The 15,530-nt window shown below is 41.3% G+C and overlaps 1 protein-coding gene across 1 annotated transcript; it reads left to right on the top strand.

Moving 5' to 3' along the window:
- Window positions 1-6,046: 6,046 nt before the first annotated feature.
- On the top strand, window positions 6,047-15,530 carry LOC306776080 (alpha-2-HS-glycoprotein; the record flags this gene model as incomplete). The annotated part of the gene is made up of 7 exons (XM_079266665.1): window positions 6,047-6,280; window positions 11,432-11,542; window positions 12,060-12,147; window positions 12,763-12,929; window positions 13,389-13,496; window positions 14,035-14,121; window positions 15,033-15,530. 7 exons carry the CDS (start codon window positions 6,047-6,049, stop codon window positions 15,528-15,530), a joined length of 1,293 nt encoding a protein of 430 aa, XP_079122791.1.

A 15,530-nucleotide genomic window follows, 5' to 3' on the forward strand; every position in this document is an offset into this window, starting at 1 on the left:
TTTTATGCATTCCCACTAAAATTTAAAGAATGGGATTTTTACAGAAAGATCCCTCTATGACAGCAAATGCAACAAATGCTCAGAATTTAAGTTGAATCCTGGTATAAGTTCAATCAAAATTGACATTTTTAAAAATGAAAATGTCACAGAATAGTACTGTTAGCAGGCTCAGCAGTAGGCTGCTGCAAGACACGAAACAGCATGAAAACAGAAGAAAATATTCAATATTTGATGGACATTAAAGAGAGAACAAAATGCGAAGTGATTTTCAAAGACTGGGCAGGGACTAAGGTGGGTAGCGGTAAGATTAAAAGATTACTCTAAGGAAAGTGAAAGCAAAAGATAATTGAAATGGCGTGATGCCAAGGATGGATATGCCAAGTAGCCAAGGAGACTATAGGCAGTCTGAGAATTACAATGTACAGTAGGCTATCAGATCAGTGGCTTGTTGACAGAAAAGACACATTTACAGTATATCTACTCAACAATCTGACAAATTGCAGCTCAGGTTTAGACATGAAAAGTCGTTTTTTTGCTCTGGCAGAATTTATTTGTGTGAAAGCTGATTAAAACGTCTCACCCCAAGACAAAGACTGCAGACGTTCAGACGTTGGAGCAGATGGACATAAAAGGGAGGAGAGGTGTGAAGTCTAGAAATATCAAAGTTTAAAAATGGTTCGTCATCAAGAAGCTAAACACGGGTGGCGAGCATGCACATACACACATACATGCGCGCACATATTCTCACACATACACACACAGCATCCTCTGTGTGCCAGGCTCTTCCTCCAGGGTGAGTTAGTGGTGCTTTAAGTGCCGACATCAAAGAGGCTTGTATGGGTGTATAAATAGGCTTCAAGGCTGAAAAAGTTTTAGTTGTCATGAGTTTGATACCCAGTCGGTTAGACAAGGTAATGCATTGACTCAGTGACTTCTCCCTAACCCATCTCTTTCTTATACACACATGAGCACACACACACACACACACACAGAGAAAAGAGTACACAGAGGCAGACAAACACTTGCACACATGCATCCTAACACATTTGAGCATGCAAACACCTGAAACAGTCCCGGCGAAGACATTTCCCAAACAGCCACAAATAAACTGTCAAATAATTATTTGATTTGCCAGCATAACTGGTGCTGATGTCCAGCCAGTAGTGGGCAGCAGGTGACTGGTCGCGAAACATCTTAGAGTTGGCCGAGGAGGTAAAATGAGGAGTGGGCAATGCATCACGAGGGCCAGACTTTGGAGTGCCACACATGGTACTTCAATCACATTCAGTGATTGAGCCGGTCTCTCACACTGTGCGTCATCATCCCAGCTCTGGGTCTCTATAATACACCCTGACGTTACTATGTTCCCCTGTATTTGCTCTCTGCGCCTGCTACTGTGCTTTCACTATCGTTTACTGTAATGGCTATGCGTCGCATCTGTGTCCCTGATGTCTGCAGATCTCTTTTTCCAAGTCTCTTGTTCTCACTCTAATTTGTACCACAGAGAATTCTGTGAATGATCGGGGCCAAAAAATATAAATCTGCATCACTTATTACTTTTTTGTTTCAACATGGAATCGAATGAATGCATGTGAGAAAGAGGGTTACGCAAAGTGACACAACCACAGAGGATAATTGTGTAGCCTCTTTTAGCTTGTTGTTTTGGTTTCACAGCACATTCATGTATGATTGAGGTTCACTGCATAACAATATCGTTTCCTTGTTCTCAGCAAACAGGTTCTGATAACACCACCGTAGAAGAAAGTCTCACATCGAGCCACTTAAGACAGCCCAGCACACTGGATTATTCTGAATGTCACAATTTCCTCCAATACCAGCGTTTAGTGGTGATACAAGTAGTGTGCCCGACTGTAAATGGTGTTGTGCCGGTTGGAATGATGGTTGGTTAGGAGTAAGGAGTCTGCCTTTGTTGCGTGTGACTGAAGTTTGTGTTCTGTCACACACATGCAATTAAAATAACCATGACGTTATCGCTGAAGCTAGATTTTAAGATTTGGTATAGGTTTAAATTGTTGGCACTCATTCTAATCCAGGGTTTTGCAGAATTGTCCATCGTTGAAGTTTTTGTGAGGAGTTGGCGGCGACCAAAACAGTGATGAAACGAGGGTGAATGTTCAACTCGGCGTTTATTGGTTTCCAACACATTAGTTGTAACAGCTTCTGCGTCTGTTCTACTGTCTGCTAGTGACTAACAACCAACCTGAATTAAAATTAAACTTAAAAAAAGTCCCCGTCTCTTTAATGCAGGAACCTTTGACAAAATACAATAGCAGCAGCCTGTAGATTTAAATAGAGTATAATGTAAGTTCAGGAAAAATAACAATGTCATTAAACACAGAAACATTAAGTCATTTTCTATTATGTAAAGTAATGGAAGGAAATGTAGGAAAATAGCTGCAGGTCCTTGAAACTGTGCTGTTTTTAACATCCAAAACCACAAAACAATTTGAAATTGTTTTGATAAAATAGTTATATTTAGAGTCATCACTATAACCTTATACTTCATCCATAAGAATATGATTTTGATTTGATTTGAGATAAGCAGTATGTGTGAAAGTTGAGTTAACTTTAGTTAACTTTATACTATTGCAACAAAGGAAGCATCCTTGGTGGGCTCAACTGTGTACAATTCAAGAGTTAAAGAACCATAATATGTTAAAATCCAAAAATATCCAAAATAATTACAAAGAAAACCATTACGTAAAGTTAAAAAGCATTAAACATTAAAGGGCCAAAGGTTTAATTTAGTATTCTTCCTTCTCTCCTCTTGTTGAGAATACATGCAGCAACATAAAACTCCTCGTATCACAGCTCATGTTTCAGTGGGGGTGTCCTGCTCTCATTTACTTCCTGTGGCTTCAGTCAGAGAAGCTGAATACATGACAGGGAAATTAAGAGTCTAAAGCTGACTACTTCATCCTGCTGAAATGACAGGGATTTGTGACCACTGCTGCAGAGAATGCCAATCAACTGTGAAAGATTTGTTACGTAATGTGAGCTCATAGCTTGACCAATTACAGTGAAATGTAATGGGTTTAGCATCAATGTCCATGTTTTGGCCACAACAGTGTAGGAAGCAGCTCCTCCAGGGGAGAAAAAGTTTGAAACCAATTAAATGAGGGAATTATCCCTCTTCCTGCTCTCTCTCGATCCTAATGTCTTCCCTTCTCTGTGTAGACTGTGACCAATAAGATAAGAACGAAATCCCAGCAGCATCTGGTGAAAGAAAATCAAGTGAACCCAGAGTGAGAAAAGAGAAGACAAAGGCAAAGAGTGCGTGTGTGTGTGTGTGTGTGTGTGTGTGTGTGTGTGTGTGTGTGTGTGTGTGTGTGTGTGTGTGTGTGTGTGTGTGTGTGTGTGTGTGTGTGTGTGTGTGTGTGTGTGTGTGTGTGTGTGTGTGTTTTGTGTGTGAGAATAAAAGTATGCAAGATGGTTATAAGGAGGATGATTTGCAAAAGATAAGGGCTGGCTGCCATCTTGTAATTTTGGTCTATTCATTCACACGTATCTGTGAGAGGGTGGACAAAGTAGTGATGAAAGGCAACATGTAAACACTCCGATTGAGAAACACAGGTAGAATGTGATTAGAAATACAAAGAGAAAGGGATCATGTTATTTTTTCTTAAATGTGCAGTGCAGTAAAGAACCAATTATTGTCCTACTGGCAGGTGATGTTACACAGGAGGAGGTTTCTGCCAGTATTTCCCCCAGAAATGTTTTCTAGTTGGCAAGGTGGAAATGTCTGTGAAACCGCATTTAGACCACGCTACACTGAAATTCTCCACTGAAAACAACACTAATGAACTTCCCTGAAACAGCATTTTGACACGAGCAGTAAATCCAATGAAACTTAAAATAAAAAAAGGATTTAGACCACATCAAAGTGACATTTTCTGTCCTCTTCTCACCCCAGGCCCATCGCTGTATGATGTTGAACAGCAGCAGCCCCATCGTATCTGGGCCTGGGTATCACTGCAGCGTAGCATCTCTCTGCAGCGAGCAGAAGGGGAGATTACTCTGTGCTCGCATCAAAGGAGGTTTGTCGAACTTGGGTCTGGCGTTGTGCTGGTAGAGCGAGTCCTTGGCGCAGCCTCGTCGTTCTTATCTCTCCCCCACAGACTCCTTCTGCTTTCTGCCGCAACACAACTATAGCTGCCGGTAACATTGGCGCATGCAATCATGGCTCTGCACGGTCAAATGTGCACACAGACAAACACTGGTGCACATTCTCTTGTATGATATCATGCACAAGCTCACGTACACAAAGACACACACACACAAACAGCATTGAGGCAGCTCTTTTTTTCTTCTATTTGCAGAATTTGTTCTGCTGAGTGAGTCCATCCCTCCTCCAGCCTCTGTTGAGAGCTGAACCTGGTTCAGTGAATATCTGAAATGGGTTGAATGATTATCCCTGGACAGATGCCTTCAAACAGAACCCACTACACTTGAATTTGATGTTTAATATTACTTAAATACTAGAATGTACTGTTGGTTACAGCTGAGGCTGATCATTCAATTTGCAGGTATTTGCTCATAATCCAAAGTGTTGGGTAAGCTATAAAAAAGTTCAGGAATCACCAAAGTTTTTACAATTCATCCTTGTGACAACATGAATGTATGGCCCGAATTTCATGGCAATCCATCTGATAGTTGTCCAGATATTTTACTCTGAGCTAAAAATGTCAACCTGCAGGTGGCGCTAGAAGTCAGGGGAAAAGCCATTACATCGTCTGGAAGCCATGAATATGTGTAAGAAATCCATCTAATAGATGTTGAGATGTTTTACTGAATTTGTGAAAACTTTGTCTGCCACAAGAAAAATAAGGTGATCACTACAAAGTCACTCAAATATATCCTGCAGGGACCAGAATGTAGCAACAATTCATCTGGTAGATTTTCAAGTAGTTCATTTTAAATGAAAGTGGTGGACCAAGCAACCAACATTAACATATCTGGAGCCACGCTGCTATCTGATAAAAAAAAATATGTATTTCCTTCAAGTGTCCACAGACAAGATTTTTGAAACATTCATGTAATTTGTTTCACACTTAAAAAACATCAGTATAAAAACTCTGATGAATCGAATATGGCATATCGATTGTGTGTGTGTGTGTGTGTGTGTGTGTGTGTGTGTGTGTGTGCGTGTGTGTGTGTGTGTGTGTGTGTGTGTGTCACAGACAATGGAACCAATCTCACTGCTCCTAAGGGTGTGAACCCCACCCATAACACACACACAGTCAAGCCTGGTTAACTGCTTTGAAATAAAAAAAACGATATATACTGAACATCCCATTTATAAGAAATTCATCTGAATTAATTTTTGTAAATAACACTATGAACTGGAACAGAATAAATCATTACCATTGCTTGATTAGGGGTCAATCTGAATCTTGATTTGTGTTTCGGTAAAATCAAGACACAAAACCCAAATATCAGAATTACGAGGTTCTAATACAGCAGCAAGTCTAATACGGAAAGCAATTCACTGGGTAACAGTGAATCATTAACCCAGTTCTGACTGGTGGACCAACAGTTTTACCAGATTTCCCTCCAGTGCAGCACACCAGACTCACAGTGACCTCTTGTGGTGAGATGCTCACATTGCAGCCACAACATATGGCTCAATGTAATTCTTTTTTTACAAGTTAAAATGTAAATGGGGACGATTGCTTTAAACTAGGCCTCATAAATGCCCTACATGCATCTTTGGATCAGAATCAAACAGAGAATAAAATAGCCTTTAATCATGTTTTTGTATGCATATAAAGTAACTTCTGTATATTATCTACAGTATTTTTCAGATAGGTAAAGAGTGTTCCCCAGGTTGAATGAACCACTGCAACATTCATTCACAAGTATCAGCCCTCTGACACCAAATAAACTTTGTCCTTGGCATAATTTCAACATCTCCGTCCTGTTTTCATTCCAAAAGTCACTGCAGGGGCCCAACACAAACACAAGAGAACAAACTTACCTTTAAACCAGTTCTGTCTTTTAGCTGCTGTCTGGAACCTCTGCCACCATGGACAAATCTATCTGCACATTATTACTGCTGTTATCCCTGCTGTCTACTCACACTCTGAGTGTGCACGGCGAGGGTTTTCCACTGTCGCCTGTCGAACTTGCTCCCATCCCCTGTAATGACAAAGCGGTGGAGAAGCTGTCTCGTCTGGCAGTCACTTACATCAATGAGGATCGCACCGATGGCTACAAATTTGCCCTCAACCGCATTGCAAATGTCCACCTGAATGCTCAGGTCAGTGCAAAAGACAAATGCCGAGCTGGAAAACCTTCCTGGGGTTGTTGTAATATTCTGTCAGTGGGTGATTTATTCATGTTTAACAAGGGGAGTGTGTTGGAATGGTTGTTTCCCCTTCTGTTGTGGCTGATATATCAAAGAATCCCTGTGAAAAAAAGGAAGTCACACACTGATAGATTTAACCAACCGCGGCCAATCTTGATGTCAGTGGGATCCCATTTAAGGCAAGGCAAGGCAAGTTTATTTGTATAGCACATTTCAACAACAAGGTAATTCAAAGTGCTTCACATAAAACCATTAAAAGCATCAAAACATAAGGCAAAAGAAAAGGAGATTTAAAAACAATTAAAGAAACAGTGTAAGAAATAAAATTCAGTAGTAAAAAGTAAAGGAGATTGAAAACATACATTGAAACAATAATTGATGTCTCCCTGAGACATTACGCTGCACGCAATCAACCACACACATACGCCTTGCACGAACTCGGTCCCGGAGGAAATGGCGATATATTGTGCAGTCCTTTTAAAACTATTAAAAGCATCAAAACATAAGGCAAAAGAAAAGGAGATTCAACAGCAATTAAGAACAGTGTAAGAAATAAAATACAGTAGTAAAATGCAGAAATGCAGGAAATTGATGAATATATGAATTGAATGTGGTTCAATTAAAGGCAGCAGCAAACAGAAAGGTCTTCAATCTTGATTTAAATGAGCTGAGGGTCTCAGCAGACCTGCAGCTTTCTGGGACTTTGTTCCAGATATGTGGAGCAGAAAAACTGAACCCTGCTTCTCCATGTTTAGTTCTGACTCTGGGAACAGAAAGTAGACCTGACTGGAAAACATCAAAGCAGTTATTTACGGCCAAGAAGTTGGTCAGCTGTTGGAAAACCGCTTTTTCAATTATTTTACTTAAAAATGGGAGGTTTGATATTGGCCTATAATTTTTCATCGTTGCGGAGTCTAAACTAACCTTCTTTAGGAGCGGTTTAATAACTGCAGTTTTTAGGGCTTGTGGGAAGACACCTGAGAGAAGGGATGTGTTTACAATATGTAAGAGATCAGTGGTCATGCAGTTTGAAATATTTTTGAAAAAGTGTGTTGGTAGAATATCCAAGCAGCAGGAGGATGACTTCAGATGTTGTATAATGTCTTCTAGGCTTCTACGGTCGATTGAATGAAATTGTGTCATGATATTTGAATGGATGTCATTCAGAGATCGGGACAACACATATCCTGTGGTTGGTGTGGAGGCACTGACTGCTTGTCTAATTTTCTGAATTTTGTCAGTAAAAAAGGAGGCAAATTGATTGCATGCCCAGGTGGATTGGAGTTCAGCAGCTACCGACACTGGAGGGTTTGTTAGCCTGTCGACGGTAGCAAATAGGGTGCGTGTATTGTTCTTGTTTTTGGTTATGATGTCAGAGAAGAATGACTGCCTTGCATTTCTAAGTTCCAAATTATAATTGCGAAGTCTCTCTTTATAGATGTCACAGTGAACCTGGAGATTAGTTTTGCTCTCAGCTTTCCGACACTCGTTTCTCTATTTTGACCAGCGTAGCATTTCTCCAAGGAGATCTTTGCCTACCCGAGACAACCTTCACTTTAGTGGGTGCAATGGCATCAATAATATTTTTTACTTTAAAATTGAAGCCATCTACAAGTTCATTGACTGAGAGGCAAGAGAGGGCTGGTGTGGAGGAGAACTTCTGAATAAATAGTTCACTGGTGTTTTCAGAGATGTAACGCTTTGTCACAACCTTGGTTTGGACATTTGTGTGCAAGGAGATTGCACTCTCAAAGAAAACACAGAAATTATCAGAGAGTGCAACATCAGTCACAGCAACCTTGGAAATGTTTACACCTTTGGTGATGATTAGGTCCAGAGTGTGCCCCCTATTGTGGGTGGGTCCTGTCACATGCTGAGTCAGATCATAGTTATCAAGGACACCACATAGTTCTATAGACTCTCTGTCCTGGGGATTATCAACATGGATATTAAAATCACCAACAATAACAACACAGTCAAAATCAATACAGATTACAGACATCAGTTCAGTAAACTCATCAAAGAAGGTCGCACAGTATTTAGGCGGTCTGTAAATGTTTAGGAATAAAGCTTGATTGGAATTCAGAGCCACATATTCAAAAGAACTAAAATGACCAAAGGACATCTGCTTGCATTGAAGAGAATCATTAAATAAAACAGCAACTCCACCTCCTTTCTTATGCGCTCTTGTTTCGCTCATGAAACTGAAGTTGGGAGGTGTTGATTCAATAAGAACAGCTGCACTGTTATCTTGATTTAACCAAGTTTCAGTTAAAAACAAAATGTCCAGTTTGTGCCCAACAATAAAATCATTGATTAAAAATGTTTTTCCTGACAGAGACCTGACATTTAATAAAGCTAAGTTTAATGTGGTTAAAGCTTTCTTTGCCCAATTTATTTGGACAGGCTGACGAGGAATGTATGCTAAGTTTGATAAGTTTGCATGTTTACTATTGTTTCTTCGCAGCCTCACCTTTCTTTTTCTATAAACTTGCAAGACAGGAATTGAAACAGCTAGCTGCATACAGGGCCCCGACTTTTCCTGGAGAGAGTCATTGGTGTCATTAGCCCTGTAGCCTGGACCCAGAAGATATCAATTATTTCCTCCATCATGTAGGGGAGACAGAAGATGGTTGTGGAACCGGCGAGGAGTGTGTTTGGTTCCAGCAATGACCAGCTCTTTCATGTGGTCAGTGAACTCCAGGTGGGGGGAGGATGGGGAGAGTGTGAGAGAGGAAAGGGACCTGGATGGAATTTGGGGGGTGGAAGTAGGTGCTGGGGAGGGAGGTAACGACTCCTCGTCTAGGAAGGGTGGGGAAAGTGGGAGACCGGAGGCGAAGGCGGTCTCTGATGATGAGGTTGGAGACTCCTCCTTTGGCTGCCGTTAGGCGGGGGCATCCTTCCCGTAAGGTCTCCATGGCGATGCTGTGTGGTTATCTCTTGGTTAGACTCCTCTTGTATCTTGTCCTTGGCAGTAGGGACAGACGGGTGACGCAGGGAGAAAAACAGGTTAGAGGTAAACAGTTTTACCCCTGACATGTTCAGGCAAATTCCATGCGCTGCAAAAAGATGTCTGCGCTCCCAGAAAAGGTAGAAATTGTTGATAAAATGTACTGAATGGTCAGCACATGCAGTTGACAGCCATTTGTTCAGTGCAAACAGCCTGCTGAATCCTTCATCTCCTCCTCTGACTGGTGGAAGAGGGCCACTGATGAACACCTCAGCCTTGACAGAGCTGACTGTGTTTAACAGATCAATAAAGTCTCGCTTCAGAACTTCAGACTGTTGTTTCACAATATCACAGCTTCCTGTATGCACAATGATGTTTTTCGCTGTGGGATAGTCAGCCACGATGTCCAGGAATTTGTCTCTCATGTCAGAGACCATATCTTTCGGAAAGCAGAGTATTTTGGTGTTCTTGCTGCACAGTTTTCTGACATCTTTTACAGCATAGTCACCAACAATCAGAGTCTCAGGCCCAGTCATTAGCTTTGCCTGCGGCCCTTTCTCACATTTACTCTCAGTTCTTACCCTTTTGAGGAGATACTTTGAGGAGATAGCTGCTTATCCAGGTCATCAGATGGAGATTTAGGATCCTGCGACAATGGAGCAAATCTGTTTTGAAGTTGTAGGCTTGGTTGTTGTGGAGGTGTTTTGCAGGTTTTACTTTTCTCAGCTGTCCCTGGCTTTGTCCGTCTGGGTGCAGGGGTTGAGGAGGAGTTCTGCCCGTGTGCTAGTGCAGGCCAGCCAGTCGCATAAGATGCATTATCTGCTCTCGCCTCCTGTTTCTTGGTAGGCCTGGTTATGCTAGTTAGCTGTGTCTTAGCTTGCATTTGTCCAGTGTTTTGAGTCCATGGTAGAGTGGTATCATTCCCACACAGTCCATTTACTTCCGCGTTTACTTCTAGTCAGTAGATTTTTGTTTCCAAGACTGCAATCTTCTGTAGGAGTTTGTAGTCGTCATCCGTGGAGAAGGGAGGCATCTTGCTGCTACTTAGCTTTAGCTTAGCTGCTAGTTAGCAGTAGCCAACAATCCAAATAGCTCGACGACTTTCTGGATTTGTCGTCACTCAAATGTTGAAGAGTGATATATGTGATATATCTGGCAAATTGAAGCAAGAAAATGCAAGAAAATACAAGCAGAGGCAAGCAGAGGCAAGAGCAAGCAGCAAAGCGACTGCACTCTCTCATCAAGGTCGAAGCAATTTAAGACAATTTGTGTTTTGTTGTTACAAATGACTGTGCACAGTCAAACTTTAATCAGAAACCTTCCTCTTGCATTGTTACAATGTGCTGATTCTCACACTGGGGGAAGTGATAATGAAATTAAACTCTCCTTTTCAAGGACTTATTGTGGTCCCCAGACCCTAGTTTGGGAACCCTTGAAGTACATCAAAGACGTGAAAATAGCAGCAATTACATTAGTGTGCAAACACTAAAGAATGAAAACAACGATACATATTTGTTGTTTTTGCGCTTTGTGGTGAATGACTCATCAGCGAATGTCGCTCATAATAGACGCAACAATAAAATTCATGTACAGAATTTTATGTCATAAAATGAGAAGCCACCCTCTTTCATGCCTCATGAAAAAAGGCCTTTAGGACTGAAGTGACTGTTAATAAAAGTCCAGGTCATTTCAGTGCAGCACCGCTGGGACAGACCTTACACAACAGGCTTTATGAACTTCATGCTGTCCGCTGCTGAAGGCTGTCGTAGCCCGGCTGTGGGATGGATCCGGTTTTAAGAGTCTCCGTTTAACTTCATGACCTGAAACGGCTGCCATTACACCTGCTCAAATCGTTGAGATTTGTTTTCAGTGCTACAGCTAAAATCAATATGGTCCAAAGTATTCTGGGGAATTACACAGAGCACCTCCGAAATGGTTCCTTAAAGATGTAACTGAACAAATGAATGCACTTAACAGAAGACCAACCAATATATTTGAGCCACGGATAAATACTAAAACGTGTATAATGCTTCTATTTATTACATGAATAAAAATATAGGCGCATATAACAGTACTGTTGGAAATTCTGAGCACACCCTGTTGTTTGTATACCTCTACTCTCTCATTGCTTGTGTTTGCATTGTGCCTGTCAGGGCCCAGCAGGCAATGTGTATTACCTGGACCTGGATGTCCTGGAGACCAAGTGTCACATAAGCAGCCCAAAACCATGGAAACGCTGTGACATTAGACCATTCATGGAAACAGTAGGACACACACACACACACACACACATACACGCATATATCTCTTGTTGACATAATGCTTTCCCTTCACATTGACAAAAGGGCAGTTTAAGACATCACAATGTCTTGAAAACACTCTGTCACATTTATCTTGAATTCATGGTTTATATTTTGATACAAGCACATTTCTTTATATCCTCCATAATATTTTGTTCATTTGCAGAAGAGGATTTGTTGCAGCGTAGCCCCGAATCTTAAATTTTGACCCTTACATTGGCCTAATTCCAACGTTAAACCTTGAAACCAAGGTCTCACCCCGCAAACAGTCCATTGAAGAAGGAAGACGGGAAAAAAATGCCCTCACTCTCCAGGTCAATCATTTTGGTTCTTGCAAAGATGGAAGCACAAGAGCACACACACATTTAAAGTTACTTTGACATGGACTGTTCTAGGTATGTCACATTTGCAAGTTGCAATATCTATGTAAAACGGCATTTATTGGTGGAACTTGAGTTTCTTTCTATTGTATTCTTTTCAGCAAATCTCTGGCATCTGTAACACCACCATGCTCCACACAACAGAGGGATACTCCTACCTGTACAGCTACGACTGCACTCTTGTCCCAGGTAACACTGACGACATCGTTCGATGGAATACGAGGTGCTTTAAACGTATCAAGAAAAATTCTACAACACGAAATTAAAAGGAGCTTTTGATACCAGAAAATATGGATGATCATACTGTGATGGATGACATATTGTATGGTTTTGTATCTTAAAGAATGAATGTTGCATCTCACTGATCTTGCAAAAGATGGTGCTGGTTTGAATTTCTCTAACAAGTAATATTTGTGGTAGTAACATTGCTCGGTGTGCAAGGCTTATCATAAAGATAAGAAAATCTATGGGTTGACGTTGGCTTACTGGCACAAATGGAACACCTTACACCTGAGCAGTCCCCTCTATGACAAATCTAATTATCAGGGATGAGAAATGTCTGTTACCCTAATCTCAAACTATTGTTTTTCCCATTGTGTTATATCAGTACAAACACCTGTATTACTACATTTGCATTTTGGGCTTTAACAAAAGATGTTCCAGAACATGTTTATTGCAAATACAGCTTTTACTGTGAACACTTCTAATAACTGCTTTTATTCATTGTCCATTCTGCATACGATAGCTTATTGTTGCAACTCAGTACAAATGTTATATTATATTCTCTGCGTCTGGTCCCTGTAGATCCCCCAGAGAAGCTCCAGCAGACCTGTCCAACCTGCCCCACCCTGCTCCCAGTGGAGAGCCCACAGGCTGTGACTGCTGCTCAGGTCACTCTGGCGTCCTATAAGAGACAGTCACCAGTGGGTGCAGGGCTCGGAGTGAAGAAGATCACCAGAGCTGCAGCGCAGGTACGACCGGAGACCTCAATTATTAACTCTGATTGGACGAACAAAGCTCTGGGGCCGATTTCATTACACAACAACGTGTTGAATGTTGCGTTTATTAGGAAATGACACTCAAGAAAAATCTCTGGGTGTACATGAGCAGATGGCGCACAGTACACCTTTGGGCCTTTGTGTGCCAGATGAGTACCTTTACTGCACAAATATCATCATGATACAAGAGTCGGCAAGGTTGCAAAATATTACTGAAGGCACTTTAGGCCTTGCAATCTGGCTAGGGTATTGTTTGGGGAGAAAATGAAAAACTGAATAGTTCGCTTGGGGATGAAAGCTCCGAATATTGCTATGTAATACCCCGTAGGTAACATGATAGCCTTTACATACAGCAACCATATCAAGTATCTGTCTTTGTTTATTTGTGCAATTTCCCCTTTTCTTAATAAGTTATTTTATATATTTATTAAGGTTGCACCTGTGAAAGCCAGCTTTGTGGAGTACATAGTCCAAGAGTGTCCAGAGGGAGTGACAGAAAGAGGCACCTGCCAGCGGCTGACACTCGAGTCTGACACAGAGGTACTCAACACGGAGAGTGAAAATAAGACATTAACTCAACACAATATACATACCATATTAGACAAGTAAAATGCTAAATTAGTATGACACTCTGATAGTTGAAAATCCACGTGAAAACCAGAGTTGCGTATCATTCTAATCCTGATTTGGACACATAGAAATGTTTCTTCAAAGTACAACAACATTATCTGAAGGTGCTCCATTAATTAAAAGAATGGATTTCTGTCTTGACACTGTTATGACGCTAATTAATGCTGTTCAGAAAACTTAAATACACATCGATCAGCCAGCATATGGTTTACTATCACTGATGCAGCTCCTGGAAGTATTACTTGACGGATTTATGTTTAATTGTAACCGCTAAAAGGCTGCAGTTATTGATTATTTTATCAAACAAGCCTGACACGTCCTCTCCTCCTTTTTTAATTCATTATCTTATTATTATTTACATGTTTTTCCCTCCCTGCTCCATCCTTTTGGGTTTTTTTCTTAGTGTGACCCAGTATCTTGAAATAAATGAATAAAATGTCTCTCTCAGACTGCAGGTTTTTGTGCAGGATCTGTGCACGGAGACTTGAAAGTCAATCCTGATGTCCAGGTTTCCTGTGAGATGTTCAAAAAGCAGGTACAGGAAGCTGTTGAAAATATTTACCATCAAAATCAGAAACATATTTGTAACATTCAAGGTACAATACAAGGTATTTGCCGTGGTCATGAATATGTTTTGGACCAATACATATCTCTGAGTGAATTAAGCCAAAGTGGCAGCTGCAGTTTCTTAAGTGTGACAAAGTTACAAAGTTACATGATCAATACGTCCAAAATGGGCATGAGAAGGTAAAAAAATGAAAACTCCATCCTCTATCTTCTTGCTGCAAACATGTTCCTACAGTTTTCTGAGCTTTCGTGTTATTTTTTAACAAACACACAAAGTAAATCAGATTCATGGGGCTGCTTTGACCTAATGTGAAATCTGACTCAAAGACTACAAAATAAAATGATTTGGATTCTCCTTGACAGTAAATTAAATACAGGAAATCAGCAGCAGAGAGGTTTAACACTCATAGCAGAAAGAACATGTACACCCCAAAAAAGAACAGACTATTCAAGTGCATTAAACAATGTAAGTCAGTCAAGTGGAAAAATTCAGCAAAATGTATTTTGAAGTGACAGTCATACATAATAACCCACTGCCTGAGCAATATTTGATGAATGTTTTATGCTGTTTTGTTTCAGGTTTTACTAAAGCACCCTTTAAAATTATAATTCAACTTTCTGAATGATTGCCACTGGCCATGTAATTATTCTGTCATATCTTGTGTGGTGTCTTCAAATGTATGCTGCGCCTGTGTGTGTTTAAACTGCTGTGTGAGATTTAAAATTGGATGGTTCTGTGCTATAATTATGTTGTCTTCTCACTCCTTTCTAGAGCTGCGGTGTGTAATGTAATATTGCGTGACTGAGACTCGTTTTGCAGCCAACAAGAGTGAGTTCGTCAAATATCAGTTTAGTGTGATCTTGTCTCTTCGTCTACAGAATGTGGACATCCTCAGACCGGTGCGGCCTCAGGGTCACGACTTCCCTCAGGACCCTGCGATCCCAACCTTCCCGACTCTGATCTACGACCCAGTGAATGATCCTCTGCCTGTTACCTCTGACCCTACATCGCCCCCTGCTGCTCAACCAGAGCTGTTTGACCCCACGCGCATTCTTCCTGTGCCCTTTGACCCCCCTGTTGTGGTTAACCCCTCTAACCCCTGCACCTCATCTTCCAGTGAGTCGGATGAACATCTAGTAAACCAGCAACAGCGGCCTCCAGGTGCTGATCCTTTTGCTTCATCCTCTGAAGAGATCGGAGGCCCTGTAGCACTGCGACCCCCCTTTAACTTCCGCTACCAGAGGCGTGACCGCAAGAAGCGGCAGGCCTTGATGGAGACTTCACCGTCTCACAACCCCACCTTCCTGTCTGATTTCCCCAGTGGGCCCTCTCCTTTCCGCTCCTGTCCTGGTCCGGCTCGATACACCACAGTTTAA

The sequence above is a fragment of the Melanostigma gelatinosum genome, assembly GCF_949748355.1.
Source record: "Melanostigma gelatinosum genome assembly, chromosome: 4".
In the NCBI taxonomy this organism is placed as follows: Eukaryota; Metazoa; Chordata; class Actinopteri; order Perciformes; family Zoarcidae; genus Melanostigma; species Melanostigma gelatinosum.